This window comes from Armigeres subalbatus, chromosome 3 (assembly GCF_024139115.2).
Source record: "Armigeres subalbatus isolate Guangzhou_Male chromosome 3, GZ_Asu_2, whole genome shotgun sequence".
In the NCBI taxonomy this organism is placed as follows: Eukaryota; Metazoa; Arthropoda; class Insecta; order Diptera; family Culicidae; genus Armigeres; species Armigeres subalbatus.
The window spans coordinates 68,780,110-68,798,887 of record NC_085141.1 but is presented as its reverse complement, the minus strand read 5'-3'; the positions used below and the strand labels follow the sequence as shown (position 1 = coordinate 68,798,887).

At 38.0% G+C, this 18,778-nt stretch overlaps 1 protein-coding gene across 1 annotated transcript; it reads right to left on the bottom strand.

The window, feature by feature from the left end:
• Positions 1-16,905: 16,905 nt before the first annotated feature.
• Positions 16,906-17,517, bottom strand: LOC134221701 (uncharacterized). Its single transcript, XM_062700888.1, has 2 exons — positions 17,049-17,517; positions 16,906-16,992 (listed from the first exon to the last, which is right to left on the bottom strand). Exons 1-2 carry the CDS (start codon positions 17,463-17,465, stop codon positions 16,906-16,908), a joined length of 504 nt encoding a protein of 167 aa, XP_062556872.1. The 5' UTR covers positions 17,466-17,517.
• Between the last annotated feature and the right edge of the window lie 1,261 nt (positions 17,518-18,778).

The window sequence follows — 18,778 nt, the reverse complement described above, 5'->3', positions numbered from 1 at the left end:
TAGTAGTTACAAAATGCTACAAACCTTCTCACATCATCACTGTTCAAAGGAACTGGATAATTTTTAATTGCTTCAAATTTATTACTATCTGGCAGAATGCCTCTATCCGTTATTCTGTGACCAAGATAAGTAACCTCAATATTAAAAAAATTACATTTTGCTAGATTCAATTTTAAATTGTATTTTCTAATTCGTTCAAAAACAATAGATAAATTTTGTAAATGATGTCGCATTGAACATCCTACTACAATAATATCATCAATGTATACAAAGGCATATTCTGGTGTAAGTCCAGACATTGCGATTGTCATCATTCTTTGAAAACTGTTTGGGCTTATGTTTAAACCAAACGGTAATCTAGTAAACTGATAATGACCTGATTGGGTCGAAAAAGCTGTGAATTTTCTTGAGGTTTCATCTAATGGAATTTGATGAAATCCTGACATCAAGTCTAAAGTTGAAAAATATTTTGCTCTACCAAGCTGATCTAGTATAGAATCTATTCTCGGTTAAGGAAATTTGTCCGCTAGAATTTTTTTGTTTAGCTGCCTGAAATCAATGACAAGTCGCCATTTCTGACTACCTTCCATTGACTTTTTTGGTACTAACAGAATCGGGCTGTTGTAAGGAGATACTGAAGGCTCTATTATGTTATCCTTCAACATCTTATTAACTTGAGTTTGTATCTCTTCACTTTGCGAATGAATAGTTTTATAATTAGGTATATATGTTGGAATATTGTCATTCAAAGTAATACTTTGCTCATAAAAATTGTTTGTTGTAATTGGTTCTTCTGGCAATGCAAAAATATCTGAGAATTTAGTTATCAACTTTTCTAAATCCTTTTTAGCAAATTCAGGAACTTTTGTCATATCAATCTCTTCCAATATTTTCTTATCCCTGTCTCGGCTATTCTCTGATCTGTTTTTTGCTTTAATATTTAAAATCTGAAAACTTTTCAAAGGTTCCATTTTGAATTTAAAATCATCATTTGAACAAGTAATTGGTTCCATAGAAGTATTCATAAGCTTTATAAATTGACTTTCAGGTGAGATTATTGAACTTCCACAAAATAGACCAGGTTTAACTTCCTGAGAAAATAAAACCATGTCTTCTGTTATATCCAGGTTTTTAATTTTCCGAACCACTTCACATCTCTGTGGTATTAAGTATTTCTCATTCACTGTATCCTGAATTGGAATAGATACAGATCTGTTATTAACATTGAAATTTAATAACCAGAATTCATAATCTATGTTACATTTAAAATATGATAGGAAATCCCTTCCTAAAATTCCATCAGTTATTATCGGAAAATCTGGTTTGACAATATGAAAAGTATGTTTTACCTGTATATTATCTCCGAAATCTAAATATGTTTCAGTTACTGCTAACGTTTCAATTTCTCCTTCGGTTATGCCTACTAGCTTTGTTCTGTGTTGCTGATTTATTTTTTGAAGGCTACTAATTTTATTTGATTTGAATATTGAAATATCGGCACCTGAATCAACAAGCAAGGTGCAAATTGAATTAGCCATACGTACACCAACTTTTATAAAATTGGCTGCACTTATGCTTATTGTTAATACTGACCTAAAAAATTTTGCTGTTGTTGTTGGTTTTGTTGAGGAGTCGGTCTATTGAGTCCTCTACTATTTGTTTCACGAATTAAATTCTGGTGTTGGTCAAGTTGTTGATCAACATTCGCTACATATATTCTATTCATGCCATCAAACCGAGGGCGATTGTAATTATATCGTCCTTGGTTATTGTATCCTCCGCGTGAATATCTACCCCGCTGCTGTTGATAATTGTTATTGGGTCGGTTTCTTGAATAGAAACCTCCTCTGTTAAAATTTCTGGTATTGCGATTTCTATTAAAATTGTTTCCACGAAAATTCTCCCTGCCAGTATGGTGTTTGTTACTGTGTTTATTGTGTAAATTGTATATGTTTGAAACTGAATTATCGTTGGCACACTCTTGTGCTTTCTGCAAGGCTTCCTTAATTGAAGAAAAAGTACCAGCCTTCAGAATTAATTTTGTTTCGCTTGTTTGAATGCCGTTAATAAGAGCATTCACACCGGCTTTAGTCGTCATAGTTTTAGCTACATTTTCAGGGACTTGCTGAACTATGTAACTATTCTCAAGTTTATTGCAGAGGTTTTCAATTTCCTCACAAAAACTTGTTAATTGCCCACGTTGCTTTGTAGAATTTAATTTCGCAACTATGGAGTCAGGAGTGGTGGTATCCCTACATTTGTTTATAATGTGATCGACAATTTGATCAATCGTATTAATTGTTTCAGGAAATCCACATCTAGCTTTTCCTGTCAACCGCGTTTTATGAATTTAACTGCCAGTGGCATATGAGCTGGCTGAATGAGCTCCTTCAATAAATTAACAGAATCTATGAACGCATCAAACCCAGATGCCGTTCCATCATACGGCTGTATAATTGCCGTAGCTTGCTTTATATCGAAAGCAGTTTCATTTTCGGCACGAGCCATTGTGCTTGTTCTAATTTTCGCAACTTTGCAAGAGCTGTATGTGCTTCTTATAGTAATCTGGTTTTTAAGATGAAGTTTCTCTAATTTGCATTTAATAATATTCTTAATTTCCAAATAAAATCTATTTACGTTTGATAGCAATAAATCAGAGTCCTCTTCAGAGAACTGATCAATATTCTGATAAAATTTTAACTCTAAGGCTTTGTATAAATCATCGCACTGTCTTAATTTTTCTCGTAAAGTATTCTCTTTTAAAGTAGTATTGATTGATTTTTTATGTATTCATGCAATAGTTTCAATTTTTCATAATCATTCATTGAAAAGAATTTGTATAATAATCTTAAATTAAATGAAATTTAAATAATTTGATTGACACATATAAATCAGAATTTGAAATCTTTAACATATAAATCAAATTTAAGCATTCTAAATCATATAAATCAGATTTGTGTATTCATTCATTAGTACATTACCCATACTCTTCATCCATTGACTTAAACTGTGGTGTCCAATGCTGCTTCTTCACGCCGCACCGTCAATCTCGCTCCGTTGCACTCGTGGCTCCAATTTCATCCGCTCACTATCGGTCATATGCATCGCTTCCTTTGCAATGGCACGCGCACACCGGGTCCCGTTCCGCCGTATTCGTAGTTCCAATTTCATTCACCATTCATCACTTATGTTTATTTTTGCGACGTCCACTTTCGTTACCACATTAGCACCCTCACTGTTAACGTACGGCACATGTAGAGTGATGCTTCTTCTGTCCGAATCGCAAAAGCTCAAGTATGAATCACTGTTTCTAAATTCAGTCACTGCCGCATCAATAATACGTTCAACTCGAACTCGTTCGAGGACATCACTCCACCAGTCGTTGCTCATTTTCGTAATAGTTTTGTCGGTTTTTCAATTCTGTTATTGTCAATAATTATGAGGCACTAAACTTGCCGGAGTGTGTTCAGTTGCACTTCTCTTCTTGCAATTTCGCTCATATTACTTCTCACGTATTTGGCGTACATCTTGGCGAAAATAAACACAATAATCACTAGCACTATAATCACTAGCGATCCCGCTATCACTGTGCTTTCTGTCGTAGTGTTATTAGCAACAATCTCGTCGCTACTGAAGAATCCCATGGCTAATTTGACTATTCTCCAAACACTTTATTTTGAACACACTTTAACAATTCAATTGGCACTAGGTTCACTTAGTCCGGTCGCCATTTAGGATACTCGTTATCCTTTAAGAAATTCACATCTCAAATAAGAAACACTGAGAAGTCTAGTTTTCACGATGGTTGTCGATAATCTGTTCTTTATTAAGTTGCTTTGCTTACAGCTAACCTATCGGCTTAATCTAGTACGTTGCTTAACTAGAAGATAAGAACAACCCATTTTCCAATTTGTCCAATCAGAAGAATACTAACCAATACTAATAAGCATGCACAAACGCATTGCCAGTTCAACCTATGCGCTGTTGGGTTAGGTCAGCGAAGAACGGAAAAGGAATGTTCTTGCGCTTTGCATGTTCTCATGAAATTCGATGCCACTAGACCGATTGTCAAGTGGTGCAATGTGTTGTCATTTGATGACTCAGTGTTACATGCATGGGAATGCAAGTGTTCTAGAATGTTGCCACCCATGATGGGTATTGAGCTGTAAAATATAAACAATTAGCTGTTAAGCGACATGACCCAGATTTGTTCATGGGAAAAGACTTTGTGAAGAAATATAGAAATGTACATCCAAGCGATGTAATGTTCGACACATGTTGGTCATGTCGTAAATAACTTGAAAGCGTCAAAATACTTAATTTATGATATTCTGGAAATTATCATGTTACATATGTTAAACCGATAAGTTTTGTTATGTTACGTTCTCCTCTTGTTTAATTTTCCTTTGAAAAAGACCCAATAAACGGGCCGAAACATCGGGCAATGCAAATATAAACCCGTTTGAATATATCAGACTTGAAAAGCCAAAATATATCAATAAACACCCTAGTCGGACTGTAATCAAGTTATTATTATCGAAATTATTATCAAGAAACTGATCATACTAGCCAGGATTCACATCGAGTAAGGCAAAGTGTACTGTATGTACATCAAGTAGGTATGGTACCTCATTGAGGTATTTTCAGGAATTTAAATGGCCATTACAAACACATCATACTTGTCGAATAACTTAACTTAGACAAGTTATTGATTTGGTATTCAATATCTCTCGAACACCTGATGTGGTTATTAGGGTGGCTCAAAAAACACTTTTTCAAATTTTTTGATGGGCCGCCCTCTTATTCGGTTCTATTTGATGCCCTGATGCTCTGGACAAAATTTCAGCCAAATCGGTCAATGTTTGGGCGGTGCTAAACTCGTTGGAAGTTTATATGGAAAAATGTATGCAGAAACATCCAAAAACAGTGATTTACAGTTGGACAGCTCTAATCTTCTCGCGGTTCTCTGCATAACATTCTGTATTTAATTCTACAAGAACTGAATGAGTATCATGGTTCTTGATCGCAAATTGTGCCGTCCAACAGCAAATCACTGTTTTTTATGTTTCTGTATACATTTTTCCATATAAATTTCCAACGAGTTTAGCACCGCCCAAACATTGACCGATTTGGCTGACATTTTGTCCAGAGCATCAGGACATCAAATAGAACCGAATAAGAGGGCGGCCCATCAAAAAAATTGCAAAAAGTTTTTCCCATACTAATTTGAGCCACCCTAGTGGTTATTGTCATCAATGATTACTATTTAATTATTATTATGGTAAAATTCATCATTCATTTGTTTGCGTAGTATATTTTTGGGTAATTATTATACCTATGGTGAAGGTGGAAAACTCTATACAATATTGTATGGCAAAGAGCATTGAGTAACTCCCTGGTCATTATCAGAAATGGTTTAGAAAAAAAAAGTTGGACGAACTGTACAAAACGACCATTTTCAGACTTGCGGAAAGGCCGTCTGGTAGTCACCTGCGTACATTGCAGAGTAAGAACTATGAATTAAGACCAAGATCTTCATCAGAAATGACTTAGAAAAAATTGCCCTACTCTAGGACGAACTTTCCAAAATGACCTTTTTTACAGATGATCCGGATTATCCGGAAGACCGTCTGGTGACCACCTGCGGTCGTAGCAGTGTAAGAACTGTGCATTAGCGCAAATATTACAATCAAAAATGGTTTAGAAAAAATTGCGTTGCTCTAGGACGAACTCCCCAAAATTCTCCGGAAGGCCATCTCTTGGTCACCTGCGGTCATAGCAGAGTAAGAACTGTGTTTTAACTTCAAAGTTGTCGATAAAACTGATAAAACTGCGCTGCTCTAGGACAAACTTCTCAAAATTACCATTTTTATGGACGTTCCGTATGATCCGAAAGTCCGTCTGGTGGCCACCTGTGGTCATAGCTGAGTAAGAACTGTGTATTAACTCTAAGACCACCGTCAGAAATGGCTTAGAAAAAATTGCGCTGCTGTTGGACGAAATTTCCAAAATTACCATTTTTGGTGGCCATAAGTGATTGAGAGCTGCGATTTAACTCTAAGGTTATTGTCGGAAAAAATATAGAAAAAATCACGCTACTTTAGGATGAAATGATCGTGAAATCAATAAATAATTTATTACTGGTCAAATTTTCCTGTGCACCTAATTACCTTTTATTTAGCTATATTTACCTGAGCCTTCTATCAAATCACTTTTATTATCTTCTCAAGTGATGGAGAACTAATTTTTTGAGGAATAAATGGTGGTTTGGTGACTAAAAAGATATCTCATTTTTACTCAATGTGCTGTACTTTTTACAACAATGCGAGTCCCGGAAGGTTAACATGAATAAACACGCATTCCATTCCTCGAAATGCCATAATTCTTCAAAAACAGCAAATCCTCGATAATAACATTTCCCCAAAAATGACTTTTTCCCGAAAATTTCATTTCCCTGAATAAATAATAATAATAATAAAATAAATAATAATAATAAATAATAATAATAATAAATAATAATAATAAATAAAACATTTCTCCGAGTTCAGCTATAAAATCTATTTATAAGAAAAATCACTTTAATAAAGCTGACAATAGTTCAAAACGAAAATGCCTCACAATTGGATTAGGATACAACAACTGTTGTCTGTCTGAAAATGGAAAATGTCTGATTTAAATGTTGATTTCACATAATTGAGGAAGTTTTACGTATGTTAGTTAATTAATTTCGTATTCAGTTTTTGAATTGTAATATTGTAAAGCAGATGTCAGAAAATGCTATCATTTGTTATTTCTAAACCTACATTTGAAAAGGTCGTAACAGCCAAAATGTATACCTTCTGAGTCTTTGTCCACATATATAATTATATAACCACATATGTGGGCGAAGAATCAGAAGGAATAAATTTTGACTGTAACACCCTTTTTAAATGTTGGTCTAGATTTTTTTATTCTATTCCATTAAAATTCATCACTTGTTTGTATCTTAGCACATAGGTTTATCAACTTTAACATTAGTGCCTTTTCCAATGTATCGCGTTTGACTCGAGTACTTTACGTAAATATCAGGGATTGAATCCTAAAGAGAATGAGCAAGTCTCTCACTTATCATCTCTGTATACATATACGATTTGTAGCATCCCTCTAGAGACTTTTTTCGCAAGTTGTCATGATAGAGAACTTATTCGGGAGGCTATACCCCATGATAAATTTCTTTTAGAAAGCCTCAAATGCGGGGAGCACTGGCTCTGAAGATGCATATCAACTTGTTCTACACAGCTGTGTAGAAACCAACACGAAATGAGCGAAAACATAGCAAGAATCACCGTTTTTCTGTGGGGGCTGCCTATCCGATTCTGTTTTTTCGCACTTGTAGGGATACGGCAGGTATTTTCGTCTGTTCGTCATAGTCTCGAAAACGAATAAAAAAACTTAATTCATCGAGTGGTGATACTGCCTTTCTCGCATTTAGCAAAGACACCAACCTAATATAGCGCTTATATACTTCGATTCCATTTTCTTAATAACTTTTAAACGCAATGGTCAATCGTTATCAAATTCAATAGTGATCAACAAGGCTTTGTGCCCTGTCGAATGCAACATGTTGCGAGAAAATCGGTTAAGAATTACTATATGAAAAAGTGGCTAATGTTTTTCGGTTTTCGAGTGCACACACACACACATACACACGGACAGACAGACATTTGTTCAGTTCGACAAGCTGAGTCGATTGGTATATAACATCATGGGTCTCCGAGACTTCTATAAAAAGTTCGATTTTGTAGTGAAATGATAGCCCATCGGTACAACTTTGTTGTACGAGAAAGGCAAAAAGACGCTTTTTGTAAAACTCATACGTACCAAATCGTAAGCTCAGGAGAAACGTTCTGCTATAGTGGAGTTCTAGCAAATGTACGTTGCTTTCGTTGGTTTTAGCCCCTACGACGATGGACGGAAATACCTTCCGTGTCCCTATACAATAGACCTCTTCATGTTTTCAAAAAGTATCGAAAATTCAACCGGTCAGCCCAGAAAAACAATTCTTATGCTAAAATAAGCTTCCTGTCAAATTTTCAGCTAATTCGGATAAAATTTCGAGGTGGCTCAAGTCGATTTAGTGTTTTTGGGCTATTTTCAATTTTGGAAAAAATCCAACAAGAGATATAAACGTCGAAAACTATCGCAACAACCTCTATACGGAAGCTTTTGGTGTGCTTTACAAGTCATGTGAACATTGTTATTCGTTCCGTTCACGATTTGTCCATGTAAAAGTGATTTTCAAGCTTTTAAGTGCATAAAAATACTGTTTCCCCCAAAAGTCGTTGTTCTACAAAATCCTTGAATTTATGACAAATGATTGCTAATTTATTACATTATTATTCCTCTTTTTTCCCTAAAAATTTGAGTAATATAATTGTCGATGTGCGATTTGCCGTTAAATTCTTAAAAATCAGAAGCTGAACATTTGTCATAAATTTGCACGCTGAGATTTCTTTAAGCAAGTTGTTCAAACAAAGAAGCTTCGATTTCACTTGTTACTATGATGCACTTAATGTTAGAAGCATGCAGACATATGGTGAAATTAACAAAATTTGGAAGTCGTTTGTTGTAAGCATCAAATATTATATGATTTGATTTATGTTTTGTTCGAACAACTTGTTTGAAGAAATCCTGACGTGCAAATTTGTGACAAATGTTCAGCTTCTGATTTTTAAGAATTTAACGGCAAATCGCACATCGACAATTATATTACTCAAATTTTCAGGAAAAAAAGAGGAATAATAATATAATAAATTAGCAATCATTTGTCATAAATTCAAAAATTTTGTAGAACAACGACTTTTTGGGAAAACAGTATTTTTATGCAAGCTTGAAAATCACTATTACATGGACAAAACGTGAACGGAACGAATAGCAATGTTCACATGACTTGTAGAGCACACCAAAAGCTTCCGTATAGAGGTTGTTGCGATAGTTTTTGACGTTTATATCTCTTGTTGGATTTTTTCCAAAATTGAAAATTGCTCAAAAACACTAAATTGACTTGAGCCACCTCGAAATTTTATCCGAATTAGCTGAAAATTTGACAGGAGGCTTATTTTAGCATAAGAATTGTGATTCTGGGCTGGCCGGTTAAATTTTCGATACTTTTTGAAAACATGAAGAGGTCTACTATACAAGTTTGATAAATTTGTTATCATTCGGCTTGTTATGATTCGGAACAGTTTTTGCCTCTCTTTTATCGTTGTTCGTTATCTATTGAGAGCGATTTCTGCAAACCCTGGTAAATATACATGTTTTCTTTGGGTTGGTTTTATATGCAGAAGCATGGGTTGATTTCTCCATATGCTCCTAAAATTGATCACTTTGCCGGCTGTAATTATAAGATTAGAAAATTTATCAAACATTTTCTGCTTGAACTTTCACAACAAATTCCACTCAGAATGACGAAAAATTGAAATAGAAAATTTTCAAATGCTTTCACAATTTAGCATTGGTTAGAAATGTAGCTGGTTTCAAGCACCCAGCATCCGTTTCCGTTCATAGTGCGCTTCAACACGGCCATACAAATCTGCATATAGACTGGACCACCAGCGATGACGCTGTTGCAAACACTCAACGATCCCAACAAAATTGCACCCAAATACGACCTCGAGCATTTGCACTCAGTGGGAGTACTGCAAAAAGCCACCCCGGGCTGTCGGAACCGGTACACAGGCGCCCGGCACACCACTCATAGTTGATAAATTTATTAACCCTACGATGGAGTGTGCATTCTCGAAATTATTCTGTCAAGACTGCGGCAATTTATGGCACGCATCAGTTGAAATTCTCTTGAACTCCAGGGGCCAATCCGGGTTTGTCTCCGCTTAATCTATGTGTTTTAAAAGTAACTAATCGCCAAATGTAATCTAGACAGGATGGTCTGTTTGAGCATGATATGTGCAAGACATTTTCATTGCTTATATGTACAGAGCAATTAGGAAGTCGCGCAATATATTCGCCAATCGAACCCAGCACGTTCTTCATTCCGAGCGTACAATCCAACTATGATTCGGCTTGCCAAACCAAGTTCCGTGTTTTCAATTGCCAAAAATTTCCTCTCTCATAAATTTGAACTTTTGTTGCTCCGGGACAAATTTTGAAACCTGCTTCGACGCTCGCTTCGACATCACGGAGTTACGCTTTTCAAACTTCTGCCTCTGCCCATCGTCACCGCCGCTAAAGCGAACCTATGCTAGCCTCCTCTTACATAACGCAGGACTAGAAATTACTGGAATATATAGGCTGCTTCTCAAAACATTAATTTTCATTGAAAGAAATATAATTCGAGCATCTCCTCTCCATGTCAAGTTGCTGTCGAGCAGCAACCCAAGTTTCGTGAGTTTAGTAAAGAGGGGAACTACTTCTCCACAGGAAGAAAGGCGGTTTTAGCAGTTTTAGGCGTTATAGCCCCTGTTTCAGTGAAAACTATTACTTGAGATTTGGTTTGGATCAGGGGAAAGCTTGTTGACTCTAGCCCAATTGGCGATTTCTTGAATATCCTCGTTGATAGCTTGAATAAGCAAGTCAATATCTGTTGCAGGTCCTGAGATTTTTATATACTTGTAGATGATCGGCATACAGTTGCATCTGTTGATGTGCGGTCACTAAGGAGACATCAATTAGTACCATGACAGTGGATTATCGAGATGTTCTGAGATTTAAGCTAGTAGGATTTTTCTAGTACCTTCGACATTGCAGGAAGCACGCAGATGGGTCTGTAACAGACTAAGTCTTCAGGTTGAGCATGATTTGAGACATAATCGGCGTAATCAGGGTTTTCAGAAATCGCTCTCAATAGAATAACGAACAACGATAAAAGAGAGGCAAAAACCTCTTCGAATTGTAACAAGCCACGAAAACAAAACTATCGCACTTGTATACAAGTTGGAAAAAACTGATTCGGATAGGTGACCCCCACCGATGGAGAAAACGCTTTGTTCTAGCGAAATCTTCGACAATATCCGAAGAAATTCCTGAAATAATATTCTTAAGAGTCCCTGTAGGGATTTCTGACATCATTGATGATTTTTTTTGGAAAAATCGTGGAGATATTTCCTAAAGGACTTCTTAAGACATTCTCAACACGCCGAATACCAAGATCAGATTTGGGGAAAACTCAAAGTTCAAAACGCTATATCTCAGCAGCCCGTTGACGTACAAAATTCTTTTATAGATCTCTTACCCATCTCATATAGTTTTATCCAACTGGATTTTTGCGCTCCTAGGGGTGTTCAGTTTTCTCCTGGAGTGCCGTGAGTCAGGACGTTGCCAATAGAAAAACAATAAAATTTCGTTTAGCCAATTAGTTTTAGCATAGCTGACTACAATACCATAAGGAAATGTCACATAAGCTTTTTTAACATCCTTAGGTGCCTTCGGGAGGATCTACTGTATCGGAAAATAACACATAACAGCGATCAAAATAACCATATTTCAGTTTTTTCTCAAACGATCTTGAACCGGCTTTTTTCATGAATGTGTTCAAAACTATTCCAGAGGTGATAGATCACGGAATACGAACAATATTCCTGTAGAATTTCCAGGATATCCAAATTATTCTGGAGTTCAGATCAATTACCAAGTGAACTACGCTCTGCATCACACCGATGTCAACCCATCAAATCCACATAGGTCCATAGAGCCTTCGTGTATGACTTGCAATTCAATAATACCCAATCCAGATGTCCTAGGTTCTCCAAACTGTTCTGGAGTTCAGAACAATAAGTCTACCAAGTATCACACTGACGTCCACATATGTCGATAGAGCCTTTGGGTATGAATTACAATTCAATCATGCCTCTACCAGGCATTTAAATTTATCCAAACTATTCCGGAGTTAAGAACGAAAAGTCCACCAAGTCAACTACGTTCTATATCACACATACGTCAACCCATCAAGCCCACACATAGCCATAGAGCATTCGTGTATGACTTGCATTCAATAATGCGCGAACCAGATGTTCTAGGTTCTCTATTCTGGAGTTCAGGTAGACTTTATCAACTATATCACACCGACGTCATCCCATCAAGCCCACACATGTCTATAGAGGCTTTATAAATCAATTGGGCTTGATGTCGGTGTGATATAGAGCCTTTGGTACCTAGTAGACTTATTGCTCTGGGCTCCGGATCTATTTGGAGAATTTTGAACACTTGGTATAGGCATGATTGAATTGCTAGCTATACACGAAGGCTCTATGGACATGTGTGGGCTTGATGGGTTGACGTATGCCTGATACCGAACGTTGTTGACTTGGTACACTTTATGTTTTGAACTCCAGAACAGTTTGGAGAACCTAGAACACTTGGTTTGGCATTACTGGTTTGCCAGTCTGTGACTCTATAGGCATGTGTGAACTTAATTGGTTGATTTCGGTGTGGTACAGAACGCATTTGACAAGGTAGACTAATCGATCTTTACTCTGGAACAGGAAGGAGAGTTTAGAACACCTGGTAGAGATATGATAGAATTGCAAGTCATACCAAAAGGCTCCATGGACTGTATGGTCATGATTGATTGACGTTATTGACATTTTTATCGCACATAAGAGCGTTTCTGCTGGTCAGATTCTGTCGGACATTGTTCTTTCTTCATCGCAATGGTTGTGGACTGTATACACGGATTAACTTGACGGAACAATTAATGTTTATTGGACGGAATAACTTGTACACCACTTATCTTGTTTAACGTTCGTTTCACTGATCACTTAACTTCACAAATGACGGACAAGGTTCTTGATTTGCACTCTATTACTTTACTACAGACTGTAGTGACTGACTAATAACGATTGATTTGGACATTATGACTCTTTAACTATGACGGTATCTCGACGGACTATCATGACGGACTATCACGACAGACTATTACGACAGACTATCCCCTTTCTTAGCTACGGACTAGGGTTAAATACCCTTCGAAATTTATGGAATCTAATAGCTTTCTATATGATCCTCTCGCATATTGATCATTTGTTCTCTGGCAATTTCTAAGATCAATTATGATACGGTTAATGACCTCATACTGTAAGCTTACATCTACATATGAACAGATTTGGCGGTAAAATACTGGAAATGATTCTGACTGCCTCTAATCTTCCTAATAGTGTGTGAATGCGTTACGATTGCTTGACAGTATTACTGATCTAATGCGAACTGATCGTTTCTGACTGAATCATGCGTAAACATACCGCCCGCCTTGAAAGACGGTGGTTCGTAGAAGTCTTTCAAAAATTACTTGACATGCAAAAGATTATTACCACTTATTCTTACACTAAATGTTCATGAAATAGTTCAACTACTAATGACTGTCTAGTTGACATGTTATCAAACGACCAAAAACCTGACGTCCTTTCTTGAATGAGCGCGTTGCTCTTGTGTTTCCTTCGTCGTCCCCTCGAAACTATATTGGCTGCTGTTTCTAGGATGCTAACACACAGCTCCTGGCGTTGCTGGTGCCTATCACTTGGTATTGCTGCTGCAGATGATGCTGATTCTGTTTCGTTTGCTTTGAACTGACAACTCCTGATGACAAAACAGCTCCCTTGAATGCTTTGAATGATAATCTCCAACAAACTCCTATTTGCTGAATCGAGTATCTCCTAGCTGCGGTTTGCAGTTTCCTGGTAGCTGTTCCAGTTGCGTCAACGTCACCGAGTGAATATATATCTGACAATATCAACGAGGTTAACTTTCAAAATATCACAGGTTGTAGATTGGAACAGCGATACTTATCTGTGTCCCGGAGCTGCCCAAGTAACAATGATAGCTGAACAGTGAGAGCAATAGCTGAACAATGGTTGGTTAATGGTGTTAATAGCTGAATAAGATGATAGCTGATTATCAAGTTGAACAGTAGCTTGTTGAGTATATAGCGTGTCTCTTGTTCAGCTTATCATCGTATGCTGAATATGATACTCAATAGAAGATTATCCATCTACTCAACCACTTTCTATCCAGCCTATCTGTAATATTCAATGGTGAGCACAATGAATCTTTTATTCAACTGTTGAATGTAATAACAAAAAGTTTGTGCGGATCATAATAAAACCCAGAACACTCAACGGTCGATTGCAAATATGCTGAGGAAAATATATTATCGAAAGGTAATTTTTGGAGGTTTGGTAAATGATAAAATATCACTTGGCAATTTTTATTTGATTTATTAAAAGACAACAACGATTTTCCCGATAACGAACAAATACCGGGGGAATCATCATCGGCAGGTCCCAGAGACGTGGAGAAAGATGAAGACCGTTGTAGCGAAGGAGATGGTATTAGTGATACTCATGTCATTAAAGTTCACTTCAGAGACTTCGCAGCGCCTTTGGTTCGAACTTTCTTCGAAGAAGGTGGTTGCTGGAAGTCAGAATCAGAGTGGCCGGACATTTCTGCTGCCTCAGCTTTCGCTTCTGCGAATGTCTTGAGCGATTTTCGTTTCAGTGCACATGGAATGCTATGCCAATTTGAAGACGGGGCTGATGAACGGTCTTTGATAAGTGCAGCGGCGTTTTTGTTCGGCCACTTCAAAACAATTCCGCTGACCCAACGCTGAGGCACAATAGTTTTTTCCCATTTTTTACCGTTTCGACTACGGCAAAACTGTCAAACGTATCTACAAATAAATAAAGAATACTTTTATCCACGCCTTGAAAGTATTTTATTTATATTTACCTGGATTTTTCTTCATTTTATTGGATTTTCCCGGAGATCCACTATAGTTGAAAATCTGGGCGAGCACTGAACTGTAAACAACAGCTCTGATATTTTTGACAGCTAATCCATGTGTTCTTACAAGCACTCACATCGCTTATTCAGCTTCAATACAACCTTTGTTCAATACCTTCCAACCTTTATTCAGACATAACGGTATGTATATAGTTATAAGTTATTAAACCCGTACCATTCCAGGTGGAGCAGATGCTAAGGTAAGTGACTATCAATCAATGTACTCAAGTTCGATTCCCAATTATAATTATTAATTCGTATCTTTCAATTTCAGGCAATATGAACAGTGTATATACAGATATCCTTCCTAAATCTAGATCTAGAGTCACATGATAATCGGGACAATTTTTTTTCGTGATGCTACATAAGTGATGATTAATTGCTGAATTGAATATCACCAAACGACTTTAAAGCTTCACCTGATCCTTTTTGTTCTATAAATAGAATCATAAACGATCCACATTTGCTGGATTATTGCAGTTTAATTGTTGTATAAAGGTATAAGAAGCGCTCTCACATTCCTGCAACCTAAAAATAAGCGCTTCTACAGCCTTAATTCAGCGCCCCGAAGAACTTTGAATCGACTTATGGCTGAATAAAATCACCAAAATTAGATGTTTAAGACCTGAACAAACGATTATAGTTCTTTTACGCAGCTTTTATTCAAATGAAGGCTGATTTGTAAAAGCAAGAGAAGCGCTTAATCAGCATCAAATTGTTACCTGGGTGGTGCTCCGGGAGGACGTGACAGTGCCTTTTTACTGGAACCGCCTAAATGACTGCTAAATGCTCTTACTGAGCCGACGACTTGCTTGATCCTTTGATGTTTGACTTCTGACTGTAGAATTCAGTAACCCTTTCAACTGGTAGCACGATACTGCAGATGCGCTCCTTCGGAATTTTCAGCTAGTCTTTACGGACCTCCTCGAGGCACTAGCTGAATCGACAGAATCTTCACCGTTGTGAAGCAATGATCTCCCTTGTCGGGCAGATCCAAACCCCATCAATGCGAGCGCACAAAAATGGGGAGCTTACTACGTTAGCAAGCTGGCTGGATGCACAATTACAATCGGCTGTAATGTGCTATGTCCACTCTAGTCGAGTGAACCACTGATGACGTGTATCGTGCTTCAGACGTTTATCCTCATGCTCCAGCGACTCTGTTGGCTGGACTGATGGCAGATGCTCATGAGGCACCAACGGACCTTTAACCGCTGGCGTTGGACAAAGATATGATGACCCATGGGCGGCCAACATACTTGAAGCTCACTGAACTTGAATGTACTGGACGCATTCAAGATTCCTGCTCAATCTTCTGGATTCACTGAATTGAAGCTGCACTGGATCTCCGATGGCTAGTTGAATACGACAATTGGACTAACCGCACTAGGGTTCCTCTTGTTCGCCCGTTGAAAACGAACCGAATGGATCGGTAAAGTGTTATCCGATGTATACGGTTGGACACTGATGACGATTGTAAACCGATGCAACACGACAATTCCAGCTCCGTCAAAGTCCTTTTACACAGCGAGCACTGCAAAAATACGGTATGCAGTGTATGAGATTGTGGCGGTAAACAAAACGGATAATTGAAACATGAATACTTAACTGTGCCCCGAAGCCGAAGCTCCGGGAGGACGTGACTTAGCCTTGGTGCTGGAACCGCCAAACCTCTAGATCTTTCCATTACTGATGATTCACGACTATGAAGTGTTTTCTCTTGATGGGCAAATCCAAATTGCCCAATCGCACAAGAACTGGGGCATTATGCAAATCTGGACAAATACTTCACGGGCGGGATTCATGACTTGTACTGCTGCAGTTGAACTTGTAGAACTTGCCATTGTTTGGATGGCGTCCGAATTGTTCATCCCACACAAATGTTCAAATTGGATTGGATTGATGGCAAAATTATTTCCCCAGGAACACAAACACAAAATAGGTAGTTCGAAATCAAACAACAAAATGATAATGTTTATTTCAAGTTCAATAATGAAACACAGAAAATTCACGGCTCTTCATTGCCGACAGTCTTCAAACAAAATAACTTTCTATGCAGTCAACGCGGAATGTAGCTCCGAATGATGTTTTCCGTTACAGTACAAACATCTTGGCGATTTCGGACAGTATTCCGTGTCATGACGGTGATGAAAACAGTTGAAACATAACTGCTGCTCTTCTGCAAACTCCAAACGCTTCATCGGTGGCAAATACTGGTACTGTCTGCAGTGGTAAATGAAATGCCTTTCTCCACAATAGTAGCATTCTGGGGAGATCACCTTTCCTTTCGATGGTGCTGTTCCGGGATTATCTTGACGGATTTCTGCGATGTACAGTAGCTGCTTAACTGTCTGTACTTTTCCGGATTCGGGTGCTTTTTCTGGCCAGTTGATGGCAGCATTCGATGGCAACAATTCGTTGATAGTATGGAGTTTCAACAAACACAAGTTGATTCCTTGCTGTACTTGCTCGAGTGCATCGGCTGTTTCGAATGGATTTTTGGCTTTCGTTTGGCAGTCTACCTGTATGCGCCGTTTCCACTCGACCAAAGATTCCAGAATTGCCTCCAGCAGCTGGTGTTCCTTTGCTGATGGAGCTGCCGACAACTTCACCTCCTGCGCAATTTTCACGACGGCTGCCACGAGATCAGATTTACCGCCGGCCACTTTATCGAACGGGATGGCGAAACTTTCCATTTCACTTGTTGGTCCACAATTCCGAGAGCAAAAACGTAAAAAATGCCGTAATTGTTTGGACGTTCTTCACTGATGCGGGAACAAATCGCAAATTTCTCTTCCGCACGCACACCACTCTGTTACTGTTTGACAGTCTTTTTCGCCCGGTTACCAATGGGGCATGGTTCTACTCGCTTGGAGGTTGTCGCGGCTACCAATGATGGATAGTTTATCTCATAGGGTATGTAGATACAGAGTCGTACGGAACATGAAGTGATTTTTCTTTGCACATGGTAATCGGAACGTTTGGAGGGGATCCAAACATATTAACAACTGCACAAATTGTCTAACACAAATTTCACAACGGATAATTAAGATCTGCATTTGCATTCATCTCATTTTCGGACCGCATTCCAGCGTACACCATCAAATCATGACGCTGATGTTTTTGCGCGTGTATAATTTCGCCGCATTTTTCTTCACACACACTAATAGTTGGTTATTGGTGCAATGGCGAAACTCGATGGTATGTGATGTACGAATCGTTCATCGCAACACAACTGATGAAAACGGCTAAATCTAGCGAGAACGACGCTAACTCAACACTATTGTTCATGTCTGATAACAATTTTTTGCAATTTCACACGCGACCACGACTTTTCTGTGGCTCGAAACCGACGATCCTTCTAGTAAGGAGGTCCAACGATCGAATCCGGCTCGAAGGACCATTTTATGTTATCGCACATAAGAGCGTTTCTGCTGGTCAGATTCTGTCGGACATTGTTCTTTCTTCATCGCAATGGTTGTGGACTGTATACACGGATTAACTTGACGGAACAATTAATGTTTATTGGACGGAATAACTTGTACACCACTTATCTTGTTTAACGTTCGTTTCACTGATCACTTAACTTCACAAATGACGGACAAGGTTCTTGATTTGCACTCTATTACTTTACTACAGACTGTAGTGACTGACTAATAACGATTGATTTGGACATTATGACTCTTTAACTATGACGGTATCTCGACGGACTATCATGACGGCTATTACGACGGACTATTACGACGGACTATCTCCTTTCTTAGCTACGGACTAGGGTTAAATACCCTTCGAAATTTATGGAATCTAATAGCTTTCTATATGATCCTCTCGCATATTGATCATTTGTTCTCTGGCAATTTCTAAGATCAATTATGATACGGTTAATGACCTCATACTGTAAGCTTACATCTACATATGAACAGATTTGGCGGTAATATACTGGAAATGATTCTGACTGCCTCTAATCTTCCTAATAGTGTGTGAATGCGTTACGATTGCTTGACAGTAT